This window comes from Chinchilla lanigera, unplaced genomic scaffold, assembly GCF_000276665.1.
Source record: "Chinchilla lanigera isolate Chin_1 unplaced genomic scaffold, ChiLan1.0 scaffold00084, whole genome shotgun sequence".
NCBI lineage: Eukaryota > Metazoa > Chordata > Mammalia > Rodentia > Chinchillidae > Chinchilla > Chinchilla lanigera.
Genome location: NW_004955485.1, coordinates 7,682,320 through 7,697,567, shown reverse-complemented (window position 1 = coordinate 7,697,567; position 15,248 = coordinate 7,682,320). Strand labels below are relative to the sequence as shown.

Below are 15,248 nucleotides of genomic sequence, written 5' to 3'. Positions count from 1 at the left end.
TTTGTCATTATTTTAGGCCCACATGTCCATCTCCAACCTTTGCTTAGTGTGTAAAGTGAAAGATTAACTGGGGACTTTTGCCCTGAGCTGCTAGTATAGAGAGTTTTTAGAAAAGTCCTGCTCTTATCTGAGGTTACATAAATGTTCCAAGAGACCCGGGAAGGATGACCCTGTCAGTGTGTTTTCTCCTCTCTCAACTCTCCAGTGGCACAAGCTGTGTCCTCACCCAGGCCTGCTCTGCCGTGCCTGTACCTCAGGTGGGCAGGCCGGCGGCACTGGCTGGGCCTGCTGCAGAGGGGAATTTGGAGGCTGCCACATAGCAGGGAGACGATGATGCTGTGAGCAGGTGCTGGGGAAAGAGCTGCAGATGTGGGAGGCGGAGGCCGCCGGGCTTGCTGGCATGGGTCTCCTCAGGCTTACCTGAGTGTGTGCGTGGCTCCCGAGAGAGACGCAGCCTCAGCTGGGCCGGACCTCTCATCACAGGTGCTTGGCCTCGCAGCTGCCTCTGGCGAAGCTCATGGAAGGAAGGAGGCAGAGCGCCCAGCTGGCCCAGGCTCGTGAGACGGGTACTGCAGAAACTGGATTCTCTCTAAGGCTAGGGGTGTTACTTCCTGTGTCTGTCGTGATGAGCTCTATGTCTTTTGCAAGTGTGAGCTCAGTGAAAGGCCTTAGCGAAGCTGTCTTCTAAATGTATCAAAGGAGCCCCTGCCTAGCGCACAGGTGCTGGCCTCTGCCGGCTGTTTTCAGGGAGAGGCGGTGGCTTGTGCTCCTGGCTGCCATGGGGTGGTTTTCTCAAAGGCACCTTGAGCGCTTTCCCGAGCAGTAGGGTGCGCCTGCCTCCTGCGACTCCTGCTCTGCTCTGCTCCGCTCTGGTGCTTTCCTTGAGGGATGGGCCCCAGGTGAAGGTGCCTGGGAGTGGTTTCCTTTCCGCTGCCGTCCATCCTGGGTTGCCTCATGGCCTGGGAGCTGGAAGTACAGGGTTCAAGCATGGCTGTCGTTAGACAGAGTATGACAGGAGACTCAACATCCCTGTGTCTGGGGATGACACCCTCTCTAGTGTCTGTGTATTCATTTGTGGTTTTGGGGGGACAGGCCCTCACTATATAGTTTAGGCAGGCCTTAAATTCACTGGAGCCCAGGCTGGCCTCAAAAGGGCAGTGATCTTCTTGCCTCAGCCTTCCAAGTGCTGGGATTATAAACATGCTCCACCATACTTGGCTGCAATGTCAAGACCTTTGTTGTCACTTTGCTTGGAGTGTATGTATGTGTGTTCCAGAAGTTTCCCCACTTCTTGCCATCTATGGGAGCCATAAATGTTTTCTCTTGACTTTTTTTTTCTTTTTTTTCTTTTTTTTTCCGGTACCGGGAATCAACTCACGACCTTGTGCTTGGCAGGCAGGCGCTGTCCCGCTGGGCTAAATCCCCAGCCCCTCTCTTGACCATGAAGTCCCGGACTTGGCGTAGGTTTGATTACTGGCTGGCTGAAGGATTACTGACATGCAGAAGACGGTAAATGAGGACGGTGTGGCACCCTGAACTGTGCTTCCCGCTTGCTGGACTGCTGAGCGTCAGCCCATCCAGGTGTTGCTGATGGAGACAAAACCAGAGCTGCTTTTGTTTTGTTTTGTTTCGTTTTTGAGACAGGTTATCACTCTGTAGTCTAGGCTGCCCTTGAACTCATAGCAATCCTCCTGTCTCAGCCTCCCAAGTGCTGGGATTACAGGCATGCACCACCATGCCTGGCAGGAATTTTGCTTTTGAGATGTTTAAATATGTTAAATTCCTCATCTCAGAAATTAGAGATGGTAGGGGTTGGGGATATAGTTCAGTGGCACAGTGCCTGCCTGGCAAGCTCGAGGTCCTGAGTTCGGTTGTCAGTACCAAAAAAAAAATGATATTAGAGAGGGTAAATTGTGAGATGTGCAGAACTTTCCCATCCCTGCATCAGACCTCCTGTGCTGAGAGCATTAATACCCGGCCGAGTGCCTGTTGTCAGGCCGTGTCCAGGAGGATGTCACTTACGGGGTCAGCTCGTTCACTTCCTGTTGGCAGCCCTCCGTTCCGTCATGAGGTCTGCACGTCCCCCGACCAGCTCCTGAGTGTGCAGTGTGCAGGGCTCCGCTCTACTACGTGCTGGCACACGGGACAGTCCCAGACCTTAGATCTTGCCGCTTGCTTTCCTGGGACTTCAGCAAAGGAGGTGGGCTTGGGAACGAAGAACTGAGCCAGCAGCAGGACGTCTCTGCGCCGGGTTGACGTGCCACAGGCAGTGAGTACGTGGTCCCCTGTGGTTTCTCTCCGGCCCGCGAGAGCGACTTCCCCGTACCTCGACTGCAGAGCAGCCAGAGCGGCTCCGGAGCCCAGAGCTGAGACCCCTGAAGCCCTTTGCACAGTTCCGCCCCGCTGCACGCGCAGTCCCTCGGAGAGTGGGCCATGGCCTCTGGTTTATCACACGCAGAGTCTACAACACAGATGAAATATGAAGTCAGATTTGGTGGAAACTGTGGAGCCTCATTTTCCTGATGGAGCTCTCTTACCATTCCATCTGGGTGTGTTATTGTGTAGGTTGTTGTTGTTGTTGTTGTGTAGTTGATAGACCTGTATCTTCTCTGTTGTTCTCACTCTGTTGTCGCCCCCACTCCACCCCCATGCTGGGGTTGAGTTCTGGGCCTTGTGCGGCCAGGAAGAGGCACTGGCTGCTTGCTCTGACACGAGCTGCATCCCAGCTGTCCTATTCCAGTCTTCCAGGAGGCTTAGCCGGACGTGGTGGTGTTTCTTGTGATCCCGACACTCAGAGGCTGAGGCAGGAGGATTGCCCCAAGGTTGAGGTCAGCCTCGGTTATGTAGCAACTTCAAGACTTGCCTGAACTATGCAGACCTTGTCTTAAAAGAGAGAGAGGGGCTGGGGATTTAGCTCAGCAGCACAGCACCTGCCTGGCAAGCACAAGGTCGTGAGTTCGATTCCTGGTATTGGAAGAAAAACAATAAAACAAAAATAGAGAGAGAGAGAGAGAGAGAGAGAGAGAGAGAGAGAGAGAGAGACTAGTAGAGCTGGATGGCACACACCTGTAATCCCAGTACAAGGGAGGCTGAGGCAGGAGGATTGCAAATTTGAGGCCACTCTGGGCAACCAAAGGTGTTCCTGTCTGAAAATGAAAAATAAAATTTAAATTTAAAAAAGAGCTCAAGATGTGTTTCAGTGGTGGAGCACTTGCCTGCCATCTTTGAGGCCCATACCCAGCTGTAATCCAGCTACTAGAGAGGCTGACCCAAGAGAACTGCAAATTTGAACCCAGCCTGGGCCGTTTAGCAATTTAGTAAGGTCCAGTCTCGAAAATGAAAAGGGTTGGGGATGGAGCTCAGTGCAAAGGCCTTGGGTGAAATTTAACCCCCAGTACCGAAATCAGTCAAACAAAGTGAAAATGTCCTTTGGGCATTGTGTGCCTCAGCAGCAGCCCTTGTTCGAGCTCTTCTTGTTACTGTCTCTCCCACACGTGTGCTCTAGGGTGTCTGGGTTTGTTTCTGTGCGCTTGTCTTTTCTTCCAGACTGGGTAGCTAAATAAACAAACCCTGTGCTTGCTTCAGCACGCTCCCTAAAAATACCGGTCCTCCAGAGCAGGACGGATTTGCCCAGCAGTATGCCTTTCTCATTTCCAGCTGCATCTTGAGTGGCTGGATGTGACTGCAAATACCAGGTCACAAGTGAGGAGGAAGTGACAATGGTAACGAATGTCAGAATGCCATCTTCACCTGTGTTCAAACCATTTTGGAGCCACACCGGCGCTGCTGCAGGGCCTGCTGGCTCACCTGGCTTACTAGGTGTGTCCTTGAATTAACGAATGAACTTCACTGAAGTTGGTTTTGTGTCCCTAGAACATGAGCTACCATCATCTGTTGGCTTCCTTCCCCTCTAGCGAGCGATTGCGGCTCCGGACTGGCTGCCCGGCCCTCTGCCCCGAGACGCTCGGGGGGACAGCAGCCACACACGCATGTGGGTGACCCTTGTGGAAGGGGAAAGCCCGTGGCTCCCAGGACGCTGTGTCCTCCAGGAGCCGGGAGAGCTGTGCGTGTCTCGCCTTGGCAGGCCTGCTACCCAGCCGCCTTCCTCCAGCCCTGTGACAGATAAGCTCCAGGTTTTGGTTTCTGGCAGCAGAGCAGTTCTCCTTCGCGTTTGTGCCTGGCAGAGCTCTACATGTCTTCCGTCTGAATTTGGAATTCAACCCAAGGCATTCCTCAGAATGGTTACTTCAGGGTCCTTTCACTGATGTGTAGCTTCACACGCATGGCAGGAAGATGTCTCTGTTTAACTTTTATTGTGGCACACATATTGTTTTAGTTTTGAGTTTATTCTTACACCACCCCCCCCCCCCCCACACACACACACACACAGGGCGGGAAGGGGGATTTGAATGCATGGCCTTTGCACGAAGCTACATTTCCAGCCCGTTTTTTTATTGAGACAGGGTCTAGTTAAGTTGTCCAGGTGGGATTTGAATTTGTAATCCTCCTGCCTCAGCCTCCCACGTGCTGGGATTCTAGGCATAGGCCACTGCACTCAGCTATTTGCCAGAATTCTAAGGCATTTCAGTAAGTCTGTGCCCAAGCCCAAGAGAGATAAGTTTTACCTTGATATTCTTTGTGGCATAGCAACCTTCATGCAAAGCTTCTGGACATAAATGGCTTTTGGGCTAGAGATCATCTCCTGCCCTCGAAGCCTGGCAGTTGCTGTCTTTTCTGACATTGTCTTTTTCCTTGATTGCAAGATGCAGTGCCCTGGCCCTCAGCCCTCAGTTGCCTCCAGTCTTTGGGTCGGATGATGTGGGTGTAGGAACAGCTCCCCAGGCCCTTGAGAGCCATAGCAAAGGCTGCAGGCCGCCTGTGTGGGGGACAGAGGAGCACTGTTGGGATTTCCAGGTCATTTACCTCGTAGAGCTCCGCTCCGCCAAGTACAGCCCAAGGATCCTGGTTCTGCACTGCAGAAAGTCCCACCTGCCTGAAAGTGGCAGCCTGATTTGTTTTTTTTTTTTTTTGAGACAGGGTCTCACTTTGTAGTGCAGGCTGCAGACTGGCCTTGAACTCACTGTGTAGCCCAGGCCAGCTTCAAACTTGCAGCAAATCTGTGTCAGTCTTCTGAGTGCTGGAGCCATAGGTGTGTGCCACCACACTCAGCTTGTTCTTTTTGTTGTTGTTTTGTTGTTGTTTTGAGACAGGGTCTTGCTGTGAGGCTGGCCCTGAACTCAGTGTGTGGCATGCATTTGCAGCAGTCCTTCTGCCTCAGCCTCCTGAGTGCTGGGACTACAAGTGTGCACCATCACTCCTGGTAGAAGTGGCAGTCTTTGTGTTCTGAAGCCTGGCATGGTGTCACAAAACTGTAATCCCAGCACCCCAGCACCCTGGGAGGCTAAGGCAGAAGAATTGTAAATTCAAACCCACCCTGTCTGAAAAAATAAAAAGGACTAGTGTTATGGTTTGTGTCTGCATGTCCCCCCAAATCCTCATGCAGTCATGGGGCGGCTTCTAGAGTTATGACTGATCCATGGTCCAGTGTTGGAATTATGGCTGTGACTGCTACACCTGCCCTGGAGCAGATAGTTTGCATACAATGTAAGGGAGGGAAAGAGGCTTGCTCTTCCAGCCACCGCTCCTCCCTTTTGCTCTTGTGGCCTTTCTGCCATTTGCCTCTGCCATGTGCCACTCTCTGCCTTGGAACCAGCCAAGTATGGACTAAAACCTCCACAAACCGTGAGCTAAAAATACCTTTCCTTCCTTAATTTAGGACATTGGGTATTTTGTCTCAACAACAAGATAATACTGTTTTTTTTTGTTTTTTGGTACCGGGAATCGAACTCATGACCTCAGGCTTGCCAGGCAAGCACTTAAGTCACTGAGCTATACCCCTGGCCCCATGCCTCAGCAACGAGAGAAAAGTAACTAAGACAGCTAGGGGTATAGCTCAGTGCTGGGTTCCGTCCCCAGCACCAAAAACAAAAATGAACAAAAGAACAGGGTTTGGAGTGCTGACCTGGAGCCTGTGTGTCTGCTTAGCACTCACCTGACCCTGAATTTTTGGTTTTTATCTCAGTGGTAATTTCTGTCTGATTCTTATCTTTCACAGAGGAAAGAACCTTTGGAGGTAGAGACTTTAAGTCCTCACTGTCCACTGCTAGCTGTGTGGCCTTGGTCGGGTTATATGAGCTCCACCTGCCTTGATTTCTGCAGCTGCGCCTGTGGTTGCAGTGATGCCTAAGATGTTGGTCAGATGGAGGTCCACAAAATGGGCGAGGGAAAAAGAGTGACCTCCGTGAGCATGTATGTTACAATAGGCCTTCTTAAACAGGAGGAGAATTCAAAGGGTGACGCAGTCAGCACTGGCATCTTGCAGGCTTCTCGGGCTTGAGGACTGGGCTGGTGGGGGAAAGTTGTACGCACTGTTTGTGTAATAAAGTGGTTAATCTGCAACATCGCATTGTCCTGCTTAATTCTTCTTGGGTGCGACTTTTTTTTCTGTACTGGCAATCGAACTCAGGACCTTGCATTTGCCAGGCAGGTGCTTGTGCCGCTGAGCTATATCCCCAGCCCGTGACTTTTTTTTAAATTGGTAAATTCAGCATTGAATTTAAGTATTTAATGGCAGGCAGATGGTCAAAATTATTTGAGTACTTTGCCCTAGTTTTGGTCTACCATGTTTGTGCCTGCATCACTTACATCAAAGAATCTTTTTGTCTTCCTCAGGCCACAGGAGTGGCTAACTGCACCCTGCTTCCTGAGCCCTGTAGTGGGCACGCTGTCACTGGGTTGTGGTGACGTTTCTGGGCACGGCAGAAGGTGGGCTCGCCTTCCTGGATGCGGGGGTCTTGCCGACTCAGCCCCCCCCCTCCCCGGTCTCAGTGAAGGGCCAGCAGCTGGCTTCAGGGAGACGTGGGCAGGGGGAAAAGCCATTGTCGGCAGCCACTTTTGTAGGTGGTGTGACGGTTGTACCAGTGGTTATGCTTTAGCTTAAACGGTGTCTTGCACACGGAATTTCTAATTTTGTGAGAAGGTAAAACCAGACAGCTGACTAGAACCACTGTCTTGAGTAGCGTCCAGGCAGGTGCTGTGCTGCTGAGCTATCTCCCCAGCCCTTGAGTAGCATCCGTAAGAGGATGAATAATTAGAAGTCTTTGATGCAGTTGTGATCATTTTGTTTTGAGTCTTTATACGTTAAAAAAATGAGTAACGTTGTTACAGTTCTTCTGAGATCACCATTGATGAAATTGTTTAGAAATTGGACCACTTCGGTGGCCCATCAGAGGAGGGTTTTTGGCGTGTTTAGGGCACGGTGGTGTCCTCCGTGCAGAGAACCGAGCCTGGCCCCTCGCAGTGTGCGGGAATGAAAGAGTGGGCCCGCTCCTTCCAGAGAAGTACGGGTGCTGGTCTGACGTGGTGCGGAGCCGTCCTCGCGGGGCTGAGCTCGTCCCTCTTTGCTTTTGCTTTTGCCAAAAGGAAGAGTGCTGTGCACGCTCTCCAGCTTCGGGGGCTGCCAGGGAACCGGGAGAATGAGTGAGAGGTGAGAGCCCATCTCCACGCAGCTGCGCCCCTGTAGCCAGCCTCACAGGTCTGTGAGGGCCTGGGGGAGGCGTCTGACCACCTGCTGCGCACGTCTTCCTTGCTGAAGAAGGCGCACCAGTCCGCAGACACCGCAGAAGCCACTGCTCTGCACACGCCAGCCCTCTTCCTCCCCTCAGAACACCGAGGCTGCAGTCTGCTCCTCCTGAGCCCGGAGGAAACGGCTCCGCTGGCTCCGCTGGCGCGGCACATTCCTCATGTTGGCAGGAAGTCGGTGTGACCTTGACCGCAGTGGCGACCTGCAGCCGGCAGGGCGTGAGCCTGGCGGGATTCCAGTGGTCGGGAAGTGCTCTTGGCACCTCGCTGCGCTCCAGGCATTGCTTGCTGCTCGTCCACGGTCCTAGGTGGAGGTAGAGACACTAATTTGCAGGAGTCATGCCCAGCGTGGTGCCACGGCCGCGCAGGCCTTTGGTTCACTGGAAGAATATTACTGCAGAAAATGAAAATAAAGATGGGCTGTGTTTGCTTTGAGTCACGGAAAAGATAGTTTTCAGTTGAAGAAGTTATGAGAAAGTAACTTTGGATTTGTCACGTTCCTCTGAAGACTGTTTTCCGAAGAATCACTTCGGGCTGGGGATGTAGCTTACAGGTGTCGTGTGTGTGAAGCACGGGCAGGCACACACAGCCATCGCTCCGCAGCCCACATCCAGAGAGGGGCCTTCGTCCTGTGATTGTGCTGACTCCGGTGTAGGGTCTGGGCCCGGGAGAGCTGCTGTGACCTGCTGCCCGAGGGAGGGGGCCAGAGGAGAGCTGCTTCCCCCGCGGACCAGGAGGAGTCAGATCAGGCCACCAGCCCCTGGCCTGTGCGTCTTGGACAGAGCTTGCTGTTAGGGAATGCTTTTCTGTGTGAACTGAACTTAGCAAAAAAAAAGTACAGCAAACCTGAGGGGGTAAACTTTTCCAAAGCTGGAGTCAGTTTAAATATAGCTGATCTTCCTTCCCGGCACTTGGAGGCTACAGCGGGACTTGTTGTACCTTTTGTAAGACAAGTGAGGAAAGATGTTGGCACCTGTTCCTGCAGAGTTTGTTTATGAAATATAAACTCTCCTGTCAGGCAGGGGCTGGGGAGGTCAGCACCCAAGGTAGCCAGGCCTACCTTAGCTGGGAAGAGGCTGAGCCGGGGCCTCCCCGCAGATTCCTCCTTTGCTGCAGACGGTGGGCTCAGCCAGACTTCACGTGCCATTGTTCGAGCACCAGCTCTGGCAGGCCTGGGGTAGAAAAGTTTCTGTGAAACTGACAGTTACTGGGTCTGAATTTCTTTCCCAAGGCAGAGAAACAATAGCTCAGACTGTAGAGCCTGTCCTTATTCAGAGAAGCAGAGTCCTTTTCAGCCTCCTAGACTTGATTTATGGACGCAGAGCCTGCCCAAAGCGAGGGGAGCTGGTGGGAGCGGCCGGATTGCTGGCCCGGCTCCAGGTGGGTCCGGGCGGGTCCGGGCCGGCAGTGCGGTTTGCAGTGCACTCTCCTCAGTGTTCCACAGCAGCTGTCTGAAGGGTTTTCTGCTGTGCCTGGACTGATGTCATTTCCCCCTTGGCAGACAGCTTGGGCTGTGCTGCGTCTGAGACATGTCACGAGAAGGTGGGGGTGGGTCAGGGCGGCGGGAGGGGAGCAGTGAGGAGCGCAGGGAGCGGAGGGAGCCGCCTGCTCAGTCCCGGGACTCTGTTTACTTTCTCGTCTTTGCCCCGGAGGGCAGTTAAGTGGGAGCACCGCGCGGCCCCCCGCCATGCTCCTCCCAGCCGGTCGCGGTCCCTCTTAGGAGCCCTCTGCCCCAGTGCACTCGCAGTGTGGGTGATGCTCCTGCAGGATGCCTTTCCTTCTGGGCCTTAGACAGGTAACCGGACTGGTGCTGCGGGGGTGAGTGGGGCCTCTTTATCGTACTGCCGCTTTGGTGGAGGGAAGGGCTTATTTGTTGATTTTTCTTTTTGGAAGGAAGTCTAGAAAATGTCCGTCCGTCCTTCCAGGCCAGTTCCACACAGCAGTCTCCGGCCGGCCTTCCCTGCTCGCTGGTTGCGCCCGACCTCCGCTGCGTTCTTAACCCCCTGCGCTCCCGAGGTCGCGGTTGCGCTGGGGCTGCCTGGTCTGATTTTTCCATTCTACACTGAGCCCACTCGTGAGGCTTTATGAAGAAACAGCAGAAAGACGAGGCTGGGCGTGGGGCGAGCAGAGTAAGATTCTTAGCCAAACCCTCCTTTCCTTCTCCCTCCTGGTTTGGAGAGTTAGCAGGGTCTCTTCAGTCCTCGGCTCCGAAGCGCGGGGGGCGGGGCGGCAGCGTGGGGGTTCGGTTCCGCCAGGGGAAGGCTGAAGGCTTCCCTCCTTCCAAGCGTGTGACCGGGCAGTGCGCCTGGGGACATCCTGCAGACCTCGGGGTGGGCTGTGGAATCGGCCCGTTTGGCCCTCCCGGCCGATCGGACGCTGTGGCAGACTCCATGACTTGGTGAGCCCCCAGCCCTTCAGGGTGGAGCACTAAATTGTAGCTGGAATGAGAAAACAGTAGTGAGGGCTCAACCAACTGCTGTCCTCCGAGAACACAGCTGTTGCCAACTATTTGTTCCGGGGCCTCTGCAAGCTGGCACTCCCGCCCCTCTGGCCCGGAGGCATGTCTGTGTCAGCGTGGGTAATGTGACAGGAGGGCGGGACGTGCACACACCCTCTTCCACTGTCCTGGGCGAAAAGCCACCCGAACCCAGACCAGAAGCCGCAGAGGGGCGCTGCTTTGTGCACGCAGGGAAGGTGCTAGGTGGGCCAGCTTGGGGCTGCTCAACGTTCTAAGTCAGTTTTCCCGTCGGTCTTCCGTGTGTCCTTCGTGCAGTGCGGAGTGGCAGCCCTGCTCTGAGCCCCCTCAGCCCCAGGGGAGCTGCCCCTCCCTGTGAGGCAGCCGCGGGGGGCGGCGGGGGAGGAGACCCAGGCGGCATGGGGTGCTGGGAGCCAGGAGGACCTGCACTCACACCCTGGTGCCTCTGTTTCAGAAATGTAGATAATAACACTTCCTTGATTAGGATTTTACAAAAGGTCCGGGGTAAGACATGAGCACCTTTGCTGGCAGAGTGAGGCACCCGGTGAACAGTTCTGTCTGTATCTGCTCATTCGTAAGAGCTGCAGGCCCTGGGAGCTGGAAGCTGCGGCCTGTGCAGGGGTAGAGGGTATGGTAGGAGGAGCTCCCGACACGTGAGTGGGCTCCTGCCGGTCTCTCCCCTTGGTGACGGCCACTGTGGCCTTGAGTTGGGCGGCCGCCTCTTACCGTACCAAGATGCTATGCACCTTACGGACTGAGGTGGCAACAAGGTGGCCTGTGTCCCCTAACCCCTCGTCCCCTTAAGCCAGGGCTGGTGGCGGATGCCTGTAACCCAAGCACTCTGGGAGTCTGCGGCAGGAGGACCCCAAGTTCACAGTCAACTTGGACAACTCAGCAACTTAGGGAGAACCTGTCTCAAAAAATGACAAAAAGGCTGATGGTGCAGCTCAGTGTGAAGGTTCCGGGTTCAGTCCCCAGTACCGCAAAAACAAAGAGCTGTCAGCTCAGGGAGCCTGAAGCCGGGGTGCACTCCGATGAAGACTCTCAGCACAGTGTCCGGATGCTTGTCGCAGAGTGTCCTCGAGCAGCAGCAGCAGTTTCTTGGCCAAAGGCGGAGGCCCAGGGCGTCTTGAAGACCCTCCCAGCCCTCGGGGTCTGTGCCTGAGCCCTCGCCCGTGAACCGTGGCCCCCTCGGTGCCCCTCTGCACTCTTCCAGCGTTCCTCCGGCTGGTGGCGCAACGCTTGGAGCCGCCTTCCGACAATCACTTAATAGTAGTTTTGTTTTAAAAGCGTCACAGATACACACTAAGTAAATCAGGGTCTTGGTGTGTATGTTTCATTTGTTCTTTTTCTTCCTGCTCTGTAACCCACTGTATCTTGTGTGGTAGTGTTTTCACAGAGGTATAGGCAGAGACAGAAGTTCAGCCACTTGGCCAGAGTTTCTCAGTTAGCTAGAGAAATAGTAAATGAAGTTTTTTTGGTCGTGTTCTTATTTTTAACCACTTAACAGTTTACCCAAGCATCACTTAGGCAGTGAGTTTTACGTACTGACTATCCAAGCATCGCTAGAGCAGGTGTCATTTCAACTGTTCTGTTCTGTTCTGTTCTGTTCTGTTCTGTTCTGTTCTATTGAGACAGGGTCTCACTATGCAGTTCAGGGTGGCCTTGAACCCACTATGGAGCCCAGGCTGGTCTAGAACTCTCAGGATCCTCCTGCCTCAGCCTCCTGAGTGCTGAGGTGTACACCACACCCAGCTCAACCAGTCATTTCTTGTATTGAATAAATTTGATAAAATTGTCCTTTTTGGGGCTGGGGATTTAGCTCAGCGGCAAAAGCGCTTGCCTGGCAAGCGCAAGGTCGTGAGTTCGGTTCCCGGTACCGGAGAAAAACCAAAAGCAAAAAAAAAAAAAATTGTCCTTTTTGTATTTCCTGTTATCTTATAAAAGTTAATGAAAAAGTGCAATTTTTGGACATCCTATATTTAAAATCATTGGCCTGGGAAGTGGATGAACCCAGGTCTTTTCTAAGTCCCGGATTTTTCTCCCTGCTTTGATATTTCCAATGTCTGACGATGAAATACTTCCTTCTAGCCTGCCCAGGCAGAGGATGAGACATTGCTCGTTTTCCGTGGTCCATTCGCATTTGCTTTGTGGAAGACAGTCACACTTCTGAGTGGCGGCTTTGACCGTTCGGTGAGCATGGCCTGAGACAGTAGAGGCAAAGACACAAGGTCTCTGTTTCCAAGGAGAGTCTACTCCAGCACTGTTCGTGAGTCATGGGAATCACCTGGGCGTGGCGTGTATTAGAATGTAGATTCTGTAGTTCTGGGCCCAGGCCTGGGAACTCGTGTTTCTGTGACGTTCCCCAGGTGTTTGTGACCCGGGTGTTTCTAGCTCCACTTTGAGGGACCCTGCCAGCAGGCTCTGTGAGGATAAGGACAGGGTGGTGTGCTGAGACTCAGCAGGGGAATTTCCACAGCCAGGAGAGGAGAGGGTGGGGCGCATCTAAATCAGGCTGGGTTGGGGTGGACGCGGCAGACTTTCCTGAGAAGGCGATACCTGATCTGGTCTGAAGTATGAGGAGGAGCTGGCCCGTCATCTGAGCTGGAGAGGGAGCGCTCCAGACAGGTCAGGTTGGGGTGCTGTTTGTGTGTTCGTGCGGATGAGAAGGGAGACGGCCTTGCATCTGCGTTTGGGGATTGAGTTTGCCTGAGGTAAGACAAGGACCTGGCCTCAGCAGGTACTGGTGTCCTTCTCAGACAGAGTAGGACGGATGCGTGCGGACCCTTCCGTGTAACATGACGGCTTCAGTGTCTGCAGAGGGCCCGCAGGCCGGGGGGTGATCACGCACGGGACCACGAAGCCGCTCCCTGGAAGCTGCGGGGCCCACTGGAGAGCGGTCTCTTAGTGTGTGGCAGGGAAGAGCAGAAAGCAGATTTTCTGGCTGAGAGAGACTCATCACAACGCTCTTCTGTTCTCAGGTGTTCACAGTTAGGGGCGGGGGACCGAGGCACAGGTCATTGCAGCCTTCAGCAGAGTGGCGAGTGCCGGTCGGGGTGGCAGTGTGCAGGGCTCTGAGGTGACAAGGCGCCCTGCCCCCGTGGCCTCCCCGTCAGGCAGTACCTGTGCTGTGCTGTGGGTGGAGCTGTGCGGAGGGACGGACCGTGAGCTGCGGTCCGGGAATGCAGAGCGGGGCAGCCAGACAGTGACTCTCACCTCCCTCGTCCCGGGAGCGCTGTCTCTCAGCGGGCACGGCCCTGTTCCGCACCGTGCACGTGTGAGCGGGGGTGATTCCTGACACGGAAGGAGTGGTCTTTTCACATTTGTCTTGAGTTAGGGACTCAGTGAGGTGCTCAGGCTGGCCTGGGACCTGTGATCCTCTTGCCTCAGCCTCTTGGAGTAGCTGGGATTGTCTACGGGCCCTTGATGAGTCTGATGCCGCAGGTGACAAGGCCACAGGAGTGAGGAACCACGGTTACTTCCTGGGCACTGAAAGTGGCCTTCGTGTCACCGAGAGAGCGCTGGAGAGATGACACCTCCAGCCAGGCTGCAGGCGGGAGCCCTGGCTGGGGCAAGGAGGAGGGACGTGCCCGCTTGCAGTGTAACCCTTAACTGGTGAGGACCCGAGACGGGGCTGCGTGCGGATGCCGGGGTGGGTGTCGGCGTCCTGCCCTCTTGGCACTTGGGTTTGGTCCGGCACTGCGCCCGCTGCGGGCCTTCTGTCTGTCTGCTCGGCCTACTGAAGACGAGCGCTGACTGCCGGTCACCGTGAGGCTGCTGTGCTCAGCCTCCCTCCCTGGGTTCCGGACAAGTTAGGCAGGACCCCGCGTGGAAGGGAACTAGCTGCGTACACGGCAGCAGACACCAAGGGCACGCTTGTTTGTGCTGCCGAAGGTTGAAACCGAGTGCTGACCTGAGCTGGCTGTAAAGGTCACCTGGCAGCTGCAGCAGAGCTGGCTGGCTGTCACCGAAGGTGAGAAGGGCGGCCCTTGCCCAAGCCTGCGCGCGGTGGCGGTGGACCCCGGCGTTTTTAGAGCGGCTTGCTTCTCACGGCGTCTCTGATGAGACAGCGGTGAACGGGGTGGGAGCCTAGTGGAAGGAGAAGGGTTTCTGCTGATTCTGAAACTTTTATCTAGGACAGAGCCAAAGAAAGCAGCCACTTCCTCCAGTGAGAGCCCTCGAGCGCCGCCCGCCCCTCCCCACCCGCTTTCCTTGACGAGGTAAATTTTAGTCCATGAAAACAGAAATATTTGGGTCTATTAAAAAAATTCCTGTGCTCATTTTCCCGCCCTAATTCCCTCGCAGCTCAGCTGTTTTGTGTCTCTGTTCCGCCTGCAGCGGGACCATGCCCGCCGCAGAGTGGCGCCCGGCTTGACGGCTCCCCGACTCCCCTGCTGCCGCTTCTTGCTCTGTTGCTGCTGCCCCCTCGGGGTGTCTGCTTCTCCAGAGCCAGTACCTGTCAGGGCAGGGTCGGCTGAGACGCTGGCTCCCCCGGCCCTGCGTCAAGGAGGCCAGCGTGTTTATTACTGTTTGGTTCTCTTGGCTAACACAAGGCTTCAGGAGTCTGTGACTCAGGGTCTGGACCTCTGTGGTTTTCATCCTCAGCTGCATGCAGACCTGAGACTCCCTCCCCTCGGGGCGTGGCTCTGCAGTGTGCGGGAGGCCTGGGGGGCCTGGAGCCCCCGCAGCCCCTGCTCTCCTGGGTGAGGTTCTGGACTGCGGGCCGGGCTCATTAGTGCCGCGTGCCTGTGAGCCGTCCCGACTGGAGAGCGTGGGGCGGGCTCTCGCAGTCCTGTGACCGGCACATCCCCAAAGCCAGAGCTTGCTGGAGGAGGGTCACTTCCTGCTGCCTGCCGAGCAGCTCACAGGCCTGCAGGGGTTACACAGGACCAGCTCTTGGGGTTCCTTGCCTGCTCAGTTCCCAGGCCAGAACTTTCTGACGGTGCGTTTGTTTGCTAGGGTGTTATAATAGTCATCCAAAGAACGATATACAAGCGAGTACAGGAGATCTGTCCACACACTAAGACCAAGGAATCCAATTGAGGGCCTGGATCCCACAGAAATGTCCTGCACGAGTCCAGCTGAAGACCTAGAGCTCATAACAATGCCCCCCACTAATCCAACTGGAGGC

At 54.8% G+C, this 15,248-nt stretch overlaps 1 protein-coding gene and 1 long non-coding RNA gene across 5 annotated transcripts in view; both read left to right on the top strand.

Annotated features, from left to right (window-relative positions):
• The window catches only part of Wbp1l (WW domain binding protein 1-like), a 54,467-nt gene that overhangs the window by 12,820 nt on the left and 26,399 nt on the right, over positions 1–15,248 (top strand). The window contains exons 1-2 of one of the 4 annotated variants that reach the window (XM_013504077.1): positions 9,218–9,436; positions 12,209–12,310. The exons of 1 other annotated variant lie outside the window; for it this stretch is intronic. In XM_013504077.1, the coding sequence (XP_013359531.1) occupies positions 9,410–9,436; positions 12,209–12,310 (129 nt within the window). In that variant the 5' untranslated portion in view covers positions 9,218–9,409. Of the gene's footprint in view, positions 1–9,217; positions 9,437–9,710; positions 9,771–12,208; positions 12,311–15,248 lie in introns of those variants that run through there. 2 more of the 4 variants (XM_013504076.1, XM_005403824.2) reach the window with 2 other exon arrangements.
• LOC102011320 lies at positions 12,838–15,116 on the top strand. Its single transcript, XR_263922.2, has 3 exons — positions 12,838–14,090; positions 14,254–14,337; positions 15,077–15,116. It is a non-coding gene; the product is annotated as an uncharacterized LOC102011320 (long non-coding RNA).